This window comes from Etheostoma cragini, chromosome 15 (assembly GCF_013103735.1).
Source record: "Etheostoma cragini isolate CJK2018 chromosome 15, CSU_Ecrag_1.0, whole genome shotgun sequence".
NCBI lineage: Eukaryota > Metazoa > Chordata > Actinopteri > Perciformes > Percidae > Etheostoma > Etheostoma cragini.
In genome coordinates, this window is record NC_048421.1 from 5,670,622 (window position 1) to 5,691,450 (window position 20,829).

The 20,829-nt window shown below is 38.9% G+C and overlaps 2 protein-coding genes across 5 annotated transcripts; one reads left to right on the forward strand and one right to left on the reverse strand.

Annotated features, from left to right (window-relative positions):
- Positions 1–3,427: 3,427 nt before the first annotated feature.
- On the reverse strand, positions 3,428–9,285 carry LOC117957534 (cytoglobin-1-like). The gene is made up of 4 exons (XM_034893348.1): positions 9,123–9,285; positions 8,891–9,033; positions 4,611–4,842; positions 3,428–3,892 (listed from the first exon to the last, which is right to left on the reverse strand). Exons 2-4 carry the CDS (start codon positions 9,031–9,033, stop codon positions 3,728–3,730), a joined length of 540 nt encoding a protein of 179 aa, XP_034749239.1. The 5' UTR covers positions 9,123–9,285; the 3' UTR covers positions 3,428–3,727.
- Positions 9,286–11,045: 1,760 nt separating this feature from the next.
- On the forward strand, positions 11,046–20,101 carry LOC117957523 (phosphoribosyl pyrophosphate synthase-associated protein 1). Of its 4 annotated transcripts, none has more exons than XR_004659527.1 (12): positions 11,046–11,475; positions 11,653–11,705; positions 12,294–12,360; positions 12,473–12,645; positions 12,836–12,951; positions 13,085–13,140; positions 13,323–13,468; positions 14,332–14,373; positions 16,484–16,554; positions 17,078–17,224; positions 18,061–19,219; positions 19,283–20,101. XR_004659527.1 is itself a non-coding variant. In XM_034893332.1 (12 exons), the coding sequence occupies exons 1-11, from the start codon at positions 11,393–11,395 to the stop codon at positions 18,217–18,219; spliced, it is 1,113 nt and encodes a 370-aa protein (XP_034749223.1). In that variant the 5' UTR covers positions 11,046–11,392; the 3' UTR covers positions 18,220–18,234; positions 18,481–20,101. The 4 variants fall into 4 exon arrangements, 3 of the variants coding, with proteins under 3 accessions (XP_034749223.1, XP_034749221.1, XP_034749224.1); XM_034893332.1 differs by having other exon boundaries at positions 18,061–18,234; positions 18,481–20,101; XM_034893330.1 differs by having other exon boundaries at positions 18,061–20,101.
- The last annotated feature ends 728 nt before the right edge of the window (positions 20,102–20,829 follow it).

Consider the following 20,829-nt stretch of genomic DNA (forward strand, 5'->3'; position numbering starts at 1 on the left):
TGCACACGCGCACACACACACACACACACACACACACACACACACACACACACACACACACACACACACACACACACTGTGTCTCTGTCACACACTGAGATTCTCAGTTTTGGTGATCATGTGCACAATTTATTTTGAATTTACAACTTAATCAAGTGACATTTGATTACAAAACTGGTTTAATAAAATTTAGCATTTGCCCAATTTTGGTGCTAAAATACTGACAAAAATACCAACACTGCTAGACTCAGATAAGTTGTGTTCAAGGTAAAGTTCAAGAAAATCATGTATCTCACCTCAGCCAATATTCCAAAGAATTGTAGTAAATTACCGGGTGCCCCGGGAGCTCAAAGGAAGTGCGCACCATTAAGGCTGAGTCCTTACTGCAGCATCTCTCTCCCAGGCTTTTCTTGTCTGTCAATATATAATAAAACAAAAGCAGCAATGACAACGGAAGATAACCCCTTAAAAACAAACAGAACTACATCAACATTGCCTCAGAATTGACGTCCATTCTCAGTCTTCAGCTTTATTAAGGCAGCATGTGTGCCCCAACAACAGATTGTAATTGAACATCTGGGGTCTTGTCTGATGGGCTTGTCTCAGCATTGGGCTCCAAGCAGTAAGGCTTTATTTTAAAAATCTTCAGTTAGTTTTCTGGAAACAACTAGGAAAATAGGATGTAAATAGTCCCAAAGCTCTGATACTGTTGTTTGAGTTGAATACCATGTCTAAAGCACGTGTTAATTGCCAATGTTTTTTTCTTCAAATGCTCCATTCAATGCGTAATGCTCCATTTAAAACCAAGTCTTTCTCAAGTAATTATTCATTTCAACTTTATTCTTCCGTAGTGTTATACATGATTAGTTGACCATCTTTGCATTGATTAAAATATTCTATAGGTACCTAGAATTTCACTGCAGAAAGTTCCTTTTTTCCTTTTTATGAAATTTTAGGACACACTGGGACCTGATAAATAAAGTGTCACTATGATGCCTGTTTTCCAAACTGGAGTTTTGGGGACATGGGTACTTACCAAACAGGGGACACTAATGAAACAGGCTATCAAGTTGCAGTAATAGATGAATAGAATTGTGTCAAAGTGTCAGAATGTTTGGACCATCATAAGGCACTAAACATCAGACTGTGGCTTCTGCTGCTTGGAAGAACAATACTAAAATCCCGGGAGTGTCCCTTTAAGGCCCCTGTAGCCGCTATAGTACAGTTCCTCGGTCTGTTTTCATTGACCTGATTGTTTGTTTGTCCTTACTTTGTGATGCTCACTGTTGTCATTTGTGGGTTTCTGCTGCTCCATTGCTCTTCATGTATGGCACTTCTTTCTCAATGGGCTCTTTCTGCCTGAGATACAGAACACAATACTCAATATTAAATCCTCTATTAATCATCCAAATGTTTTCTTGAACCCACTCATCCAGACACAGTTTGTTAAAGGAACCCAATTATATGTCTTGCTGTTTCTTAGCTCATAATTTTGCAAGCTAGCTGTTGCCGTGCTCCATGGTGCAGCTGCAGCATCCTGGTACTGTTTGTCATTGCTGGGAGGGGTTGAGCAGGGGCCCGGGGAGATTGCACTTTGAGTCAATTAGCAGCCATTTACTCAAGAGCTCTGATGCTTCCCCTGCATTCATCTCTCCATTAAAAAAAGAACAAACCTGGAATACCCTGTTGTCATGTATCTAGCCACTTAATCTGCGCACTGTTGCTCAAGGCAAACCCTAAAACAATCACTGGAGGGATTTCAAATCAATAATACAGAAAAGTCTCTCCCTCACTCGCCCACACATAAACACACATGCGCTTTCAGTGTTTATGTGTGTTCATATTTGTTGTATGGGTGAAAGGATTTGACGTGTATTTATTTTATGAAGCATTTCATGTTTTTCTCACAAGCCTCAAGCAGTTGAATTTGTCTTTTATTTCTGTTTCACAATTGAAAACACAGTGATATTTTCTGATGACCACTATTCTTTGGTGCCTGCTAAAAACCACAAGAGCTCATGATCAGTACTCACGGTTTGATTTTGCTGGAGAATCTCTGCCTAAGGATGAGAGCTATGGTGGTCAGGACCATCATTGTGGTACACATGGTCCTACCTCCAAGGATCTTCTGCCTTGGAACAGATGGTGGTTTACAGCATTGAGACTTCTCCCATTGAAAGGCTTCGGTGGTAAAAGGCAGTTTGGGGTGTGACAATCTGACAACTCCTGTCTTTCCTCTTGGCTCTCCCTCAGGATTGGGGAGATAAGCTCAAAGGATTAGGTAGGATCAAGGCAGGACTAGGAGGTACACAGAGCATGCTGTGTGTTTCTATTCTTTTCTATTCTAAATCAACCCAACTCTTCACCATGTCATCAACACAGCAGGCTACATTTACCACATCTTTATTTTTTTAAGAAAGGGCAGCATTTTGCAAGAGGGCCTGTTTAAATTGGCTGGCACTTTACAACATGGGTGTACAGTAAGGATTGACAGATACCAATCACATTACCGTATCTTGATAAAACTAATTCACTCTTGGCCGAGTGCTGTGTTCCTAAAATATATAATGAAAAGAGAGAAAGTGGGATGACTGGGGACATATATAGCGACTTTCAGCAGCTTATACTTAGCACTGCTGTCTCAGCAGAGAATAAATAAGCAGCAGGCCTAGCATCCTGGTATCACCAAATGGTGTATGAATAACATGGCAATTTCTTAAGTCATTTTGTGTACACAATGCATTTTTTTGCACATCGGGGATTTTACGTCATTTAGTCTAGTGTCATTTAGTCTCTCTTCTGACTCATATTGTGACAAAGTATAAAGAGCGAAGAAAGTGAATGAAGTAAAGGACAAAGAACTTAGCTGAACATGCACTGGCATGACACGTAAAATGTCCTTAAAAGTAACAAGCCTATCCATGAGATCACGTTGGGCCAAGAAAACAGAAAAGAAAAGGTCTAATCATGTCAACACGTGTGAGGAAATGCAGTGGAACTGGATTAGAGCAGATTTAAAGGGATTAAACATTGTGGGAGTCACAGGGTCACAGTTTTTTTGTATTTTTATTTCAAAATTCTGTTGAATACAAAGGTGAGTCATGATGAAAAAAATGTACAATCATCACAATTAACTGTTCAAAATGTAAAAATGTCTTCTTAATATCGCTTTCTATATGTAGTCAACAGCGCCATGTGGGCACAGACTGATAAAAGCAAATGCCACATGATATTTAAAAAGAACAGTATTTGCATGGCAGTTTTATTAGATACACATTCAGTAGAAGGCACGTCCAAGTCAAATGTGACTTCTTGTCCATTGTTGGGTTAAAGTTAGCATTTTCTTCGTCTTTGCTCTCTCCTTTTAAAAATGTGGTCTTTTACAAGAATATAAAAACAAGGAGAGAGGTTTAACATCTCTCTCTCTCTCTCTCTCTCTCTCACACACACACACACACACACACACACACACACACACACACACACACACACACACACACACACACACATACACACACAGTATTAGCCATAAAAGAGCCCAATTCCTGTTCTTATTTAAAGTGTATTATGTCATATAGCCCACATATAGATTACATTAATCTGTATTCCCCAGATACACTGCTTCCCTTTAAAGGTCAGTATAGTCAAAGTCCCCCTCTCTTATGAGGCCGTGGCCCACGCAGAAGTATCTGCGAGTTCACCGTCCAATAAACCCATACTAAAGGCTTCACCCGGTTGAGGTTGAGAGCTTAGTCCAGCCCACTTCCTCATAGATGGCTGTGATGCTGAAGTAGACCGTAGCGAAGAGTTTGGTCCACGCAGCGGCCACCTCTGGTGTCATGACCTCGGAAAACTCTTCTCCTAGGACCTCCAGTATCACGCCACTCAGGATCTGGGCAAAAACACAACCAAACACAGTACCTAAGACATTTTGAGGTTCCATTGAAGGAAATGTTTGACACTTTGGGAAGTACGCTGCAGAATTTGCAGAAGATTGATACCACTCATTTGTCTGTACAATAAATATGAAGCTACAGCCAGCAGCCAGTTAGCTTAGCACAAAGACTAGAAACAGAGGGAAACCGCTTGCATGGCTCGGCACAAACTTAACAAAATCTGCCTTCCAGCACCTCAATAGCTCAAAAATCAGCGCGGAACTGGTTGGCGGTTTGAGAATCATTGTTTCATTACAGATATGGATCAAATAGGTTATGTGAAATGATTTCTTGTCTGACCTGTGTTTCCCTCTTTCTCTTCCACCTCTGCTGAACCCAGGCTTCCCTCCTGTTTTACTGGATTGTCTGGGTCCATTCACTGACAAAGATGGTGGCAAGTTGTAAACCCAAATCCTTGGATCCAAAGGTCATTTGTGATTTTCTCTGAATCATATCAAAGAACGTACTACTGCAGTTTATGTTTAAGGGCCTACTTTCTGCCCTCTTGTGGTCAAAAGTACCTTTGTGCAGCTTTAACTGTTCTAACCTTTACAGTTAATGTCTGAGTGAATGAGTGAGTGAGTGAGTGAGTGAGTGTGTGTGTGTGTGTGTGTGTGTGTGTGTGTGTGTGCTTGAATGCGTGTCACTTCTTTTTATTATTTACAGACACTTTACCTTAAAGTATACAGGCTCCACCTTGTGTCGGAGTGCATGCGCCTTGCCCACCACCTTCAGCACTGAGGCCACCTTGTCTGAGTTGTCCAGACTCTCCACCACTGTATTCAGGGCATTCATGACTCTGTGAGCATGCTTCTTAAGCTGGGCACTCCTCTCCAGCTCCTCTGGGTCCTCGATGTTCTTGAACTGGCTGAAGTACTGCTTGGATGAGGGAAAGTTCACAAACAGCCTGCGAAAGGAAGGAGAGTCAAAGTAAATGAGAGATTTATGAATGAGGAGCTGCTGGGAATCTCCGCTAATCTCATTTCCCTTCAGCCTGCATCAGCTCGATCCAGCAAACCCACGTTCAGTTTTCTTTTGAGCTGGCAAGATACCAGATTACATATCAGTACTGACACAAGAGTGCTGCATTTTTTCCCAACATGTTTGTTTGTTAAAACTCCACTGCGTGATATGTATTCCATATATGTGAAAATAAGTTACTTTGAAGTGTAAACAGAAGAAGTAGTAAGAAGTAGTAAGAGCAAGCATGTTTTTTTACCTTCCTTATTACTTTTTTTACTTGCGATTATAAAATAATAATAATAATAATTTAGTATGTGCATAGGGCAAAAGAAAGGTCAAATACTTCCTGTAGTTTCACAATATAAAATGAATCTTGCAGCTAGCTCTGATAGTGTCTGGGAGGAAGGTCCAAACTTTTAGCAAATAAATCAGGTATAAAAAAATATTATCCCTGACAACTGTGCACTCTTACTTAATACTGGATTATGTAACTGGTTGTTATCTGCAAAAACAGTGTGATAATTTAACTCATTAAATTATGGTTTCAAAGAAGCATATCCTTTTTAGATAATTAATTTGCGATAACACACATAATATTTATTTGTTGTGATGTTATTTATCACTACCTGAGTTGCAAAACTCATGGTGTAAAGCCTATCTTGAATTAGAAATCTGGTCCTTGATACTGTGTGGTTCCCCTTGTGGACCTGTTGGCCCAGATGTCTGAGTGGTTCTGCACTGTGGTTCCTGCCATCCTAAAAAAGAAAAAATCCTGCATGATTTTAATATCTAACAAAAGGTTGTATGTGCTAATTAGAGGGGGTGAGATGAAGAAAATTAACACTCAGCCCACCTGATGCTGCCTTCCTTTTACTCTATGGTTGAGCATTATCATTACTGCAAAGACAGCTTACATTTCATGTTTTATTTGGCGTAAAACATATTATTTCTGTTCAAGTTCTAGGTTTGATATGTCTTTGCACAGCCTGCTTTTTCAGAGAACAAATAGTCAGTTCAAAGACTTTTATTTTAATCTTATTTTGACCCTTAGAGAATAAGTAAAGAGAAACCTAAAAACACCCCCCACCCACAGTCTGGGAAGAGGGCCAATGCATCTGGTTGCTGGCTGTCTTAACCTGATGTCCCATCTCCCACTGCGTCTGCCACAACTGAGGAAGCAAATTTTTCTCTTTTAAGCTGAAGCATATGGCTGGATAGAGTTTCACTTGAGAGTTCAAATGTCTGAGAAGGGAGGGGATGGAAGGTGGTATTCTAATCCCTCACTCTGGGTGGAGTGCCTTTGCAAAGTGCAGGAGCCAAGAATTCTTAGTTTCAATGCAATCTAATGAGGAGCCGTGGTGTTTAATCTTTCTCTCCTGTAATTGCATAACCTGTGGTTGCATATAAATAGCCTCATTAGTATTTATATGGTCTCTCAATCCTTCCTTATCTGTTCTTCAGGACTAACCGAAGAGCTCAATACAGAGAAAGTTTCAAAATTCAGAGACAGCGTCATCATTTGCTACTTTAGATTTCCTACCCGAAAGAAATTTAGTTTTAAGGATTCTAGTTGACACTGAAGTTCAGGGGAGCAACACTGATCTGCTCTTACCGCTAATAGGAAAATGTACCACGGCCATGCTTACTGATCAATCCTCATTCCACGAATTCCTGAAGGTTGCAGGGTCTTTGTGAAGGAATGTAGCGGAAGGAAATGAATTAAGAGTTGAATTAATCTAGTTTCAACATTTTTATCATAGAAAGAAGAGGAGTGGGACACTGATTTGTATTATAAATGTGCTGCAGCTAACAGTCAGTAATCTGTAAAAAAACAAACAAAAAAACAACCATTATCTTACTGATGGTTACATGTAGGCTATGTCACGCCCTGCATTGACAACTCTTACCTCCTGCAATCATAGAGGATTATAAAGACGTGCGTCATGCAGTGGATCACGACACACATGAAAGACTGTCAAAAGAGAATTTCAGTCGGGGCAAGCCTGTGGTGCAAGAGGTATTTAGATCCGATAAGTACCAATACCACACTGTAAAAATACTCTGCTACAGGTAAACGTCCTGCAGTGAAAATGTTACTTAGTAAAAAGCATGTAAGTATCATCAGGAAAATATACTACTAAGTATTACAAGTACCATGCAGAAAAATCCTCACATTTAGGAACTGGAAACAATCAAAACTGTCCTGTCAATCAACTAAGTGTTTCATTGGCCGATCATTTGAGCTGTACTTGTCGGCCTGTATATTGTTTGGTGGTTTAATTTAAATTAATACTTGTTTCTCATAGACTACATGTGTTTTGTGTTCAAAACTCTTAATTTGTAGAGTAACAAGTAATTAAAGATGTCAGATTAGTGTAGTGTAAAAAGTACAATATTTCTCTTTGAATCTACTTAAATTGTACTTAAGTATAATACTTGAGTAAATGTACTTAGTTACATTCCAACTGCAACTGTGCCTCAAACTGGTTTGCATCCTTGCTGTAACATGTTGAATTCACTGACTAAAAATATTAATCAACACATGTAGCAAGAGACATTAAGATACAAGTCTCTCATCTCTTGAGGAGTAAGGGCCTCTCCTGCTCCACAGGAGGGAGCCCATTAAGTGCCAAAGGTACTGTGGCCAACAGGGACAAACACCCTGCAGCTTCAGAAAACACATGCAAATAGACCAAACACAAGCAAAAAGGGAAAACAAGTTCATTAATTTGACAACACACGTGCAGCATTCAGCTAACGCGCTGCAAATACACACAACACAACCAAATACACAGACACAATGCAAATGAAAAAAGACGCAATAAGAAAAGCACGCAAACCCTGAAAAAAGAAGTGATGCAAAAAGAAAAACAACTTGATTAATTTGACAACACATGTGCAGCATTCAGCTAACGCGCTGCATATATACACAACACAACCACATACATAACTGCGATGAAAATAAAAACGACTGAAAAAAGAAAACAAATGCAACAAAAAAACGCTGCATCCGGATCACACAACGGAAGTTCTCCAGGCCTCTGGAGGGAGCAGCTAAGTGGAACAGCTGGATTTTTGACCCCACGGAATGAGGGAGAGAGAGAGAGCGAGCAGATGAGGTTTGTTTGGAAACGGGACCAAAAGTGAAGATAGCAGCAACATAACAAGGTTAGTATTCATTTTAACATTTGGCCAGTATTTTAAAAGAGCGACACTCTTTCAAATTGTGTGCATGTGTTGTCAAATAAATCAAGTTGTTTTTCAGGGTTTGTGTGGTTTTCTTTTGCATCGTTTTGTATTTGTAAAACATTCGTTTATGTATTTGGTTGTGTTGTGTGTATTTGCAGCACATTTGCTGCATGCTGCACATGTGTTGTCAAATTAATCAACTTGTTTTCTTAGTTTGCTTGTGTTTAGTTCATTTGCACGTGTTTTCTGAAGTTGCAGGGCGTTTGCCCGTGTCGGCCACCGTACAAAGGTGTCTGACTGATAGATTAGAATGTTTATCCTTTCCCTCTATTTATTTGATTATTACGATTAAGATAAAGAGAGAGAGAGGTGAGAATATCACACGCAAAAATAGGACTGATTGAGTTCCTTCGGACAGACTTGAAACTTGTGAAGTCAATGAGATCATTTGAATTTTGCAACTACATTGTAAAGGGGAGGACAATCCCACAGGCTGCGTTTAAGATGATTGAGATAGATATATGTTTTTTAGTTTTCTGTGGCAGAAAAGCATCTGTAGCAACGGAACTTGCAGAAATGAGGAGAAAATGTATGAAAAGTCTTTAGGAATTGAATGGTATACACACAGTTTTGTGTGACATGCAACTGCTGATCAGTCTTCTCCCTTCTTATTACACACTCAGAGACCTCTCTACCAGTATCTTCGTCTGTCAGAATATTAGAAATATCTTCCTAACTGCACTCAACCTGTGTTAAAAGATTTCGAACAGAAAACAGGAGAGTGAAACTACAAGAAGAAATACCTGATTAGTATGGCCACCCCAACGTCTTCACAGTTCTGGTAGAGTTTTGCCCAGGAGTCCTGGATCATCACCCTCTCCTTATCAGTCAGTGGGCTTGGTCGCTGCAGGTGGTCCCCCTCTTCCTTTGCCTGCATCCTCTCCATCTGGGAAAACATTTGTGCAGAGCTGAGCACATGCAGAAGGCAGGGCTAATGAGAGTAACCCCCCCTCAAAATAAACACTATATTTCTACCTTTTTCTTGTTTGTGTCTCTTTCTGGGTGAGAGAGGAAGAAAATCTGTTTCCCTTCCCCCCTTTATTCCGGGTAACAATCTTTGCTCTCCACCTTTGAATCTCTGCTGAGCGAGAGTGTGAGTGAAGAACAGGCTGAAAAAAAACACACAAGAAACACACGCAGCGAACGAGGAGGAGCCTCTGTACTCACTCTCTCTTTTACACTCTCCCTTCCCACCCTACCTCTCTCTTTCAATTTCTTTCTTTTTTTCTTTCTTTCTATCTTTCTTTTTTTCTTTCTCCCTCTATCCCCCTCACCTTAGTAGGTGCTGTTTGATGAAAACATAATGAGATAGGAAACAAATCCTTAATAAAAGAGTCAGATATGTCATGCATGCACCATGGATGCATTGTAAGATTAGGATGTTGAAATACGACGATCCAGGAGATTAACCTTTGATATTGAATTTTTCACAAAACCCTGTCGAAAAAATCCATCAGAAGTATGGAGGCAGGTGTCTACTTTTTGGTTTGTTCTGCGCCTCTGACAAGATACAGATTATATGACCATGTTTTCATGCCCATTTTTCACTACTTCACCCCTTTCATTATATGCACACACCAATAGAGCAACACAGCTTTCAGCATTTTTCCACCTTTGTTGTGGCAGGGGTTATCAGTGGGAAGTCATTTCTCGCTTGTGTTGAAAACAGAGCTGAAAACTTCAGCTGAGAATGTTCTTGTTCATGTTTCACAATGGGCAGGGCGAACAGGGCCAATTAGTCATGCATCTGTGAGTTCATGTCAAAGGAGCACAAACATGGGGAGCAGTAGCCTAAATATATCAGCTATTGTAACAAAAGCTGTGATTGGGGTAATATTTATTGCCTGACCGAGGAGGTACTATGTACAGTAGGTGCCAACAACATACGGACCCAGGTTAAACATTGACTAAGTCCTTGAGAGAATAACATTTAGAATCAAGTTGGTGAAAAAAGTGTGCTTAATTTCCGGGATTGCTGTGTTTCAAATATCTCAGACGTATCTATTACACGCAGATGTGTCACCTTCCCTAACAGCAGAGTTACCTTATACCAGCTAATCACATTGTAAATAATCTAACTGTATTTAAAGTTAAATATTATTCAAGTCCATCTCATGCACTCCAAAACTAACAAGAGTTCATGTATTAAGCTTCTCAATGCACAGGTTTATTATCCAACTGGCTGGTCTTGGATCAGATAGTAATGGTTAGATTAGGTTGTTATGGATTAGACAAACAAGGAGACTTGGTCAATGATTGTAGATCTGCATGCTCTGCTCGTACTGGTTTTATATTTCTTCAGAGGAACTTAGATAGATTTTATAATTCTTTGTAATCATTTCCATTGTATGCACCCACACTAGAAAATTATGACTAGTTCATATGAAAGATATTATACCTTTAACCCACTCTCCTCTGAAAAAAACAGAACAAAGATCCCATGATCTCATTATGTTACACACTAAGACATAACTCTACTCTTTAGATCCAGGGCTAATGAGTAGTGACATCTAGTGGACAGTTGGAGTAATAGGCTTCTGCTTTAAAGGTGCTTCAGGAAATTCAATATTTGATTTTATGTACATTTTTTTATAGAAAAAGTCAATAATGAATTATCTGAGTATCTATCGAAAGCTAAAAGCAAAACACATATAAACAACTTTATTTTTGTATAATTACCTAAGGAGTATCTGCCTGGTTCCATCTCAATAAAACACTGCAATCTAAAATATTATTAGCCCCTGAATCTATGATGATCGTTTAATCACTAATCCCACTGATTAAGATTACGTCAGATGATATATTGGCCGTGAGGATATCATTAAATTACTTTCTCAAACAAAACATACAGTAACCAGGCTATATTCAGCAAAGCGTAGCTGGCAAAATTGACCCAAAGGGGATTCCGTAGTCTCGACAGTTGTTAGGCTAACAGTGTTAGCTAAGTGACAGGTAACAGCCATTTATGTCCGGGAACAATTGAAGAAATTAGTAGAATAAAGACACTAATTATTTTTTGTTTTATATCTATGCTGTAGCTAAATTTATGTTGCACGCTGAAGATAATTTCGTGTAATATAGCTCAGCTAGCAGCCTAGTGTGCGGTAGGTAACGGTAGCTAGTTAGTTAGCTAGCTAGCCAACGACAACGTCATAAGAAGAACATCTAAAACAAACGCGGTGGCCAGTTGATAAAAGGTGCCGCTGCTGTCAGTGTTTGTGAATTAAACCACCAGCAGTGCCAGAATGAATGTTGCTAAAAGTGGTTATCGCGTCTTTTCGGCCAACTCCTCCGTAGCATGCACAGAATTGGCCAAGAAGATAACAGAGTAAGCACAATAGAGCATTCTTGACATTTTCTTCTACTGCTTGCTAGTTACCGTCGTAAGGTTGTAGAGCAGTTGTCGTCTTTGAAGTTGGCCATGAATGTGTAAAGTGCTAAATGTCTCGTTTTGGTGTGGTCATTAACTGTCACAATTTGTTGCATTGGTGCTCTTGTTTAACAGGCGGCTGGGAGTTGAACTGGGGAAGTCAGTGGTCTTTCAGGAATCTAACAGAGGTGAGATGAATATAATGGCTTTTTGGGGGGAAATGATGAAAGTTAACGTTAGCGACAAAGGGGACTGGCAATTATAGCTTCACCCAACGTTGTCATTGTGAGATAGTACTTTCTCAAAATAATGACATTACTTTTGAGAAAGGTTCTCATTATGTTGAGATACTAAGTCTTTTTTTTGATAAAGTTTGTCATAATGACTTACAGGATCTTTTTTCAACACATTGGTGAAACTGGGCTTTCACTACTATGTTGTTGTCCTGGGACTATTGAGTGTTTGAGTTTGATATGGAAATTTTATTAAAAAAAAAAAAAAGTATATTAGTTTGGAGATGGAACTGAAGCATCAGGGAAATTCCCGTGGCCATTTTTAAACAAGGTATCGGCTCATATAATTTAGATGTGCATTGTATTACACTGCTTCAAAAAATGTGGTTAGTTTAATTTAATTGTACTTCCCTATATTTTTGGGGTTATGAAATGTAATCAACCTATCAGGTTTGATAAAGCATCAAACTGAACTGTTGAACGCTCAGCTGCCACCAAGCTTAACGTTACTGTCAATGTCCTCAATTTTTCCTATCACAATAGAAACTAGAGTGGATGTGAAAGAGTCAGTTCGTGGGCAAACTATCTTCATCATTCAGACCATACCGCGGTGAGTTTAATATCCGAGTTCTGCAACAAGTTAGATCTTGTTACATTTTCTAGTATTATCACTAGCTCAAGTTAACCTGTCCTTTTTTATTCTTCTTTTATTATGCAACCAGAGATGTCAACACTGCCATCATGGAGCTGCTGGTTATGGCCTATGCCCTCAAGACGTCTTGTGCAAAGAACATCATTGGAGTTATTCCTTACTTTCCCTACAGCAAACAGTGCAAGATGAGAAAGAGGGGCTCAATAGTGAGCAAGTTGTTAGCTTCAATGTTGGCGAAAGCAGGTAAAGAGAACAAAAGTTAATCTCAACCTTCAATGTTTGTGTGTCTGATTCTTTATCCCTCGCCATCTGTGTTATTGTGATGCAGGGATTTAATTTCATGTTCACACAGAAAAATGAATACAATTGATGACAGTGTGTACCCATGTTAACTGGAAGGAAGACCATGCTTAATCTCTCTTTTACCCCAAAGGATTAACACACATCATCACCATGGACTTGCATCAGAAGGAGATCCAGGGCTTCTTCAGCTTCCCGGTGGACAACTTGCGTGCCTCCCCTTTCTTGATTCAGTTTATCCAAGAAGAGGTGATAATTCCATTTGTTTGTCTAATGTGTGTCTGTTTAAGTATAGGCGTTGGTAACCCCAACCTATTAACCAAATCATTCAATCAATCAATTTGTCATAAACAGTGACATCCGTTCTTCTTTGTCCTGTCAGATTCCTGATTACAGAAATGCCATCATTGTGGCAAAGTCCCCATCAGCAGCTAAAAGGTAACTGATGGATAAAAAACTGAACCCATGCCACCTCTGCTAGTTTTCCCCATCTGTAAGCTTATGATGAAATTACATTAACATGGTCCTAACACAAAAACAACACATTAGACCAGAACTATTCAGCATACAATTGTATTTTTTTTTTTACACATACATGTTTTCTCTCCTTTTCTCTGTAGGGCTCAGTCCTATGCGGAACGCCTGCGTTTGGGTCTGGCTGTGATTCACGGCGAGGCTCAGTGTTCAGAGTCCGACATGGCGGATGGACGACACTCTCCACCATGTGTACGCAACACCACAGGACACACAGGACTGGAGCTTCCTTGTAAGAACACCCATTTTTGCTGTTAATTATTTGCTGGCTTTCTCTGCAGATTATTAGGTCCAATGCTTAGAAAGATTTTACTTGTACAGAAAGCATATTCCCGTTTATTGTTTCTCAGGGTTCGACAGCACTTGATAGATTTTACCAGTACAGGAAACATTCCTGTTGTTTGTTACGGTTAAATTCCACCATGGTCCAATTCAGCAAGACATTTCTTTATGATTTCTGCTACAACCCAATATAGTTCTTTTTTGTGCTAACCTGTTTTGAGCTGATGATTCTGCTGTTTCTCACTCATACCATTAATCATCCTCGGAAGAAATGAAATGTCTGTGTCAGTGCATGTTTTACTTCCACAGATACAATACTTGTACTCATGCTGCATCCTCCGCAAGCTGCAACTCCTAACTTACGAAGAGTGACATGCTTAATACTCATAGAATCATAATCCATGCCTATTTCTTTTATGTTTTTATATTTGGTGAGAAATGCTAACGTGACTAAGGCGTACAGTTTCTAACAGATTTGCAGTGTTTCCTGGTAAAGCCATTTTTCGATGTTCAGTCTAAGGAAATATCAAAGGATTTGTGTCATTGGCAAATGACTCCGACGTATTTGCGTCCAGTGTTCACTTTATTATTTAGTTAAATATTTATATTCTTACTTGTGTTTTTATCTCACCCTTGACTTAAAAAATCCTCCTTTGGAACTATAACTCACAAATTGCTTCTGATTTGTTTCTGTGAAATATTTAAAATTTGTGTCAACCTAACCAGAGGATTTTCCAAGTCTTGGCATCATGTGTTTGTCATGTCAAATATTTGTGCATTTGTGTTAACGTGGTGTTTATTTGTTGGTAATAGCAGGCAAACAACAAGCTCCGTTCCCTGGCATAGAGCTCCCAAGTACGGCCGTAAACATAACTTACATCTGACTGTGAAATGATTCCACTTTAAATGGTTTCTCAATTGGTGCATGTGTAGGAAGAGGGTTTGTGTTGCATCTTGTTAAAATACAGTCTGGATTCTGGCAGGGGAGTTTGTTAAAAAAAAAAAAAATAAAAAAAACACAAATCAGTTTGCATTGACAAAACCTTTTCAATCAACAGTGTGCTTTGTTCTATATGCTATTTGCAACGCATGTTTGACTTGAACTAAGCTGCTCACGTGTTTACCGCACCTTTCTAAGATTCCAGACCGTTGTTCCACAAGATGGCCAAACTCCTCATTGGTTTGTTGTGTTCTGATTTTATTTTGAAGTCCATAAACCAGAACAATGCCAAACATTTTTTTATTCTTTTTTTTTTTTTCTTTTTTTTTTTTTTTTTTACCTAAATATCTGGACTCATCTTGCCAATCTACACATTGTGCACTCATATTAAAGCAACCTTTAAAAACCTGATTATCTTTTGGTCATGACTGCATGTGATGACAACAAATAAGCATGCTTTTGAAACCTAACATCTAATAACGGGGAGGGGAAAAAAAAGTTATGAATGGCATTGTTGGTACGTTAAAGCATTAAACAAAAGTCATTTCAGTTTTAGTTTGCTACTACAGTTATAATACCAGAACGTATTTTATCAACAATAATATTTACTGCAGGCGTGAATGTATCATTTCAAGATATCTGACCAAACATTTCTCAGGTAGCTTGTTGTAGTGTCTCAGCAAGCTTTAAAAACATGGTTTTGAGAAATGTGTACTGCTAACAACATGGCATTTGCTGTTTGTGGTCAAAAGTGACAACAGTCTGAATGTGACACTGCCAAGTTTCTGATGCTTTGAAGCCCACAGTATTCAGCTAAATGTTCTGCAAGGCATGCTCCTCCTCTCTCTGCTTCTTTATACTTTTCCCTTCACAATCGGCTTGGCTGGCGGATTGTTTCCCAGTTGATTGTTTCCTTATACCCTACATTTACCTGCACCACAATACTTTGTAAGCAGCTGTTTTTGTAAAATTTGTCCAAACATATCAAATATGCTACATGGAATCCCATCACACTCTAATTCTAAACCACGTTGTGTGTGGAGCAATTGATTTTAGTTGAAGGTTATACACGTACTGCATATCCTATTAAGTCTGTTACAACCTAGACCGTGTTCATGTTGTCGTCAACATGTTATGTTATTATGCTTCTATTTAACCTTTGTTCTGACAGTTAATATACATCCAGCAGATTGGAAAATATTTTAAAAGGTTGCTTGGTATTATCTTAACAACTGAAATTGACACCAGAATGTTTACAGCTTGTTAAAAGCAAATTAATTGTTGTTGCTAGTTGCCTGTGGGTGTAGAGGACTGCATTATGCCTGGATCGGAAGTACCCACAAATAAAGCTGCTTAGATATGAATCTTATACATTGTTTGCCGTGTGATATTGGTTCAAAAGACGCAGCTGTTGCATCTCCTATGATTGGCCTGTGAGATACAATCAAATTATTGTGTGCATGTAAATGTAGTCGCTGGCAGCAGTGATGTTCAACTGAGGACTGACCCCAAAACATTGGCAAGTGTGTATGAAGAAATCCTCATCAGTGCTTGTCAACCACTGTCGTCCTGTGTGAAATAAGACTGTCTGGTGCATATTGGTTCGTACGCAGACTGCTCCCATATGCCTGCCACAGGTTAGGCCTGAGGTTGTGTGTGTTCAGGCAGTTGTATGTTTCCTTTTGATTGGGTATCCTGGGCAGAAAACCCTGTCATTTGATCTTGCATGGCATGTGCTTTACTAAGTTTGGCACTTCAGTTTAATCTCTCAGGGGTAGGGGGGTACAATGATTGCCTTTTTAAGTTTATTATAGCATTAGATAGCTCTAATGGATTTTTTTCAAATCATTTACACCATCCAATAGCAACTCCATAATTTGGGGTGCAGATTTGCCTAAATCACTAAACATTTTCTCAACCCATTTTACCCAATCTACTGAGATTAATTTTAGTTTAGATGACGTACAGTGCACATAACCCCTCCGACGTATTCTCACAGGTAACAAGCTCTGCTTTCCTTTTCAGTAATGATGGCTAAGGAGAAACCTCCCATAACTGTGGTAGGAGACGTGGGAGGGAGAATTGCCATCATTGTGGTAAGATGCTGGGAATGCTCTTTTGCCTATGTGGTGTAGCTTTGATTGCCAGCTGCTCTGCCATTCTTTGATTATAACTTAGATATAAGAAATACATCTTGGACAAATGTAAACTGAACCATTCATGCTTTTTGAGGTAAATGTTCTTAAGTGAGACTGTCTCTTTTTTGTTTTGTTTAAAAAAAAAAAAAGGGAAAACAATGAATACTGATGAAATTAAATTTAACTCATAAGAAATAAAACATAAGTATCCTCAATTCAGTAAACAAGGAGGTTTTGCTGCTATAGCCTAATGTGGTCTGGTACAACCAGTGGCTTATTGCGGCTTATGTTGGCTAACAAATATTTCAGTTGTTCTTGTTATATGTACGTCCTGCCATCATCCTAAGCTACTCAATGATACTGTGTAGGCAGCCAACTGATCAGAGCCACCACCATGGAGAGATTACCAAAGAGAAAGAGACGGGGGTGTAATTAGAGTAATCGTGTTAGCTACAGATTGCGTTTTTCTTTCTTCTTCCAGGATGACATTATAGATGATGTGGGAGACTTTGTTGCAGCTGCTGAGATCCTGAAAGAGAGAGGAGCATATAAGATTTATATCATGGCCACACACGGCTTACTGTCTGCTGATGCTCCACGCCTCATCGAGGAATCCGCCATTGATGAGGTGAGGACAACGGAAAGGGTTTTCAATGATGTGTAGTTAAGGTTGTTATTATCCTGTTTGATTGACAACCTTGTGTGTCATACCTGTATAATATCAACAAGGAACCTAAAGAATAACAAGGGAAGCAGAAAATGCCATTCTGAACTTTATTATCTCTCATCTATTTAAAAAAAAAAAATGTTGTATGATACTTCCTCTTAATCAAAGGACTTTAAGCTGACTTGTTATGGCATGCATTTAGCACAACTGGAAATGTTCACTTACAACTATCCAGAGTTCAGAAAATATTACAGACAACTTTTTTTGTTCCAGGTCCAATCTGGTAAATTAGAACTTGATGGATAAAAAAGACGTAAAGTATTTCCTCCCTTTAGCAATCTCAGATTTTGATTTTATAAGCAATGAGCAGCAGTAGACATGGAGTTCAACCTGACAAGTAACTTCACTGGTAAACTGCTTTTTAATTTCAATGAAAACTGTGTCAGTCTATGCACAATCTCTGTGATTATTCGACCCGCAATAAGGTCGATACTGCTATCGAGATGAGAATTTTAAGACGTTATGTCTTAAAATTGATTCATACATGAACCGGAAAGATTTACAGCACAAGGTGTGCGTAAAGACCATAGTAGGTAAAGACTAGCCTCCCAACAGCAAATCATTGCGAGAGTGAGTGAGTCAGACTGGCTAACGTGAGGCAGTGTGCAAGCTCTAACCTGTTAACATGGGAGCCGGAATAAAAACTGACCAGCCACGATAAAAACTCGGATTGTTAAGTAGTCTGATAAATAGTATCAATTTCAATAAAAATGAACGTTCCCTCTCCCTACCCTCAGGTGGTGGTGACCAACACAGTCCCCCATGAAGTGCAGAAGCTACAGTGTCCCAAAATCAAGACTGTGGATGTCAGCATGATATTGGCCGAGGCCATCCGCCGCATCCATAATGGAGAGTCCATGGCCTACTTATTCCGCAACATCACCGTGGATGACTAAAGAGTGTCCCAGAGGGTGAGCTGGGTGTGATTAGTGACTGATGGCAGGCACTTCTTCCCTTGGCTTTAAAAACATGCCAATGCCATGTTCCATGTGTTGTGTATGTCAGGATTACATGTATCCTAGTTAATTGAAAGAAGTTTAAATGGTAAGAATTACCCTATGCTATTTATCAAAAGGTGTAAAAATAACAAACTAGTGACTTTCACGTTTGATGCATTCAGTCATGATTTTGAAGCCTCTCCTTCCGATTGACTCCAGCTTCCTCATACACCTAATGACTGAGCTTCAACTGCAAAAGAAAAGAGAAATATGTGTCCAGTAACAGGACTTTGTGCTTTAGCAACCATTTCCCAGAGACTCTGGCTGGCCCTCATGGTCATCGCTGCTCAGCACTGTGATGTTTTTGCATTTAATGGGGTGTTTTGGTTCCAAACACAGACATTGGACAAGCTCCTGCTTATTGGTGCCCAAACTATACTTGTATGCAGCTATTTTGCACCATTTGTATGAATGTGTGTAAGTTAAGTAAAACGTCCTATGTGACACAATACATTTCTCAACACACTGTATGTGGAAATGAATGGATCATCAATTACATAAAAATCCAAAAGGACCATCTTTGTTGTAGCCAATTATCTAAAGACCACGATTACCAAACATTACTGTTGGCAGTTTTTGAAGCAGAGCAAAGGTTTTCCTTATGTTTTTTGTTGGTGTTTTTCCAAGCCGAAACTGCAACTTGCAGGAACCTGCCTTGGTTACATTTTCAATCCTAGTTAACCTGCTTCATTTTCCTTTTTATCACTTCACAGTGTTGTTTGGCTGCTTGTGTGGTGGGCTTATGTACTATTGTAACTATGTGTGGAAAACATAATTATCCCATAACTCTCCCTGTTGGAGCAACAATAATCCACACAAAGTCCATCACCTTTTTTATTTTTCAATCAATCCAAGCAGCAGTCATATTCTAAATTTGCTTTTGCTAATTGTTGCCCCTGTATTTTAGAGTTTTGGACAGTATGGCTCATGTTTTAGTGCTTTACAGCAGACAATGATAAAGTCTTGAAACCTCAGTGTCATACCGGCACTTTAATGTACAAGATAAGTGGACTTTGAATTGATCTATGCTTTAGGTGCATCACTTTAAGATGACAAAATTCACTATGGTGTGCTACTTGAGTGTATTTTCTGTACTGTAGTAAAGTTAATGGAAACTGATGGCTCTTTGGAAGATAGGACATGTGCACTAAAAAAGTAAAATAGCCAGCAGTAGTGCAAAGTGTGTGTATTTTAGTAAATTGGCAAAACACCATTGCGGTCTTGTTTGTCTACAAATTACTATGGTATTTCCCCAGAAAGACTTGAATATACACACCTTTTTGTGCTCTTTGAGTAAATTTCAAAGCGATGCTTAAGAGGTAATGAGTATTATTACAATGCTGATTGAGCCTTTTGCTCAGGGAAATATACTTAATAAGCCAGTGCACACTTATCTGTTCTTGTGTTTTTTGTTAACGTTTGTTCCTGTTTCACATGTTTAAAAAAGTCTGTCTTCCATAAAGCAGTACTGTACACCTTTTGCTTTTTACTATTTGTTTTTGTTATGGATTCTGGATTCTCCTGATGTGTGAATGAATGAATGATTATTTGAGAGCTAGATTCACACACTGGTGTTGGCACAAAGTTGCTAGTATCAAATGCGGATGCTGTGCAGGCTCAAATTTGATCTGTCGTTAGTGTTTTTCATCATGTCTTCTGTGTATTTGCTGTTCCCGTGACTTGTCTGAGATGTTGAGGAAGTATAATTCAGACACTAACACCTTTCTGTCTAGCTCTACGGCCTTTGTCATTGTGTTAAAAAATAAAACGGTTGCCTCTGGCTGTGCCTTGTCTCTACCAAATAAGGAACCATTTTGTGGTGCTTTGGTGAATTACCTTATGAGTACAAGACTTACACATTTTGTTACTTTATTCTTGTAAAGTCAGATTATATTAGGCTTTAGTTTGGAATAAAGATCTTTTTCTTCTAAGTATATTCTTAACTACTCTCTCTGTAAAGATAGTTTGCATTAACATAACAGAAATCAACATACATTTTAAATCTTTACACACCAAGTCAATATGATGTACTGTACTGTAATATCTTATTACTTTCATATACATATTATGATTAGTATATTTAGGATTGCAGAAGGTTTCATACTTTCAATGTTCCATTTCGGTGTAGAAAAGTTAGCTACTCGGTTTCATTCTAGGCGTTGGTTAAGAAACAGTAAAGCAGCTCGAGGTCTCTTCCTTTCCCCGTTGGCCGCTATGAATCAAATGTACATTTGCAAACCTTTTTTTTGCAATCTTTATGCCGACTGCTATCTATAGATATTTAATGAGCATAGCTGTAATGGTAAAGCAGAGTTAAAGGTAAAACAGAAATGAAAAAAACTATTGGTGTGAGAAAGCCTACCTTTTGAACGTGCAGTACTACAGTAGATCTTGTAGTAAATCAAAACAGCTGATGATGTGACAGTCAGAGATCCTGTACTTTTTCAAAACTTCTCAGGTATCTATACAACACTAAGGAGCTTTGACCAAGTCTAGGAGCAGAGACAA

Coding starts and splice junctions, on each gene's coding strand:
- LOC117957523 (XM_034893330.1), top strand. CDS start 11,393: ATGAATGTTGCTAAAAGTGGTTATCGCGTCTTTTCGGCCAACTCCTCC. Junction 13,141..13,322: donor TCCCCATCAGCAGCTAAAAG/GTAACTGATGGA, acceptor TTTTCTCTGTAG/GGCTCAGTCCTATGCGGAAC. Junction 13,469..14,331: donor CACAGGACTGGAGCTTCCTT/GTAAGAACACCC, acceptor TGTTGGTAATAG/CAGGCAAACAACAAGCTCCG.
- LOC117957534 (XM_034893348.1), bottom strand. CDS start 9,033: ATGGAGAGGATGCAGGCAAAGGAAGAGGGGGACCACCTGCAGCGACCA. Junction 4,843..8,890: donor GGGGTGGCCATACTAATCAG/GTATTTCTTCTT, acceptor TTCCTTTCGCAG/GCTGTTTGTGAACTTTCCCT. Junction 3,893..4,610: donor TGGAGCCTGTATACTTTAAG/GTAAAGTGTCTG, acceptor GTTTTTGCCCAG/ATCCTGAGTGGCGTGATACT.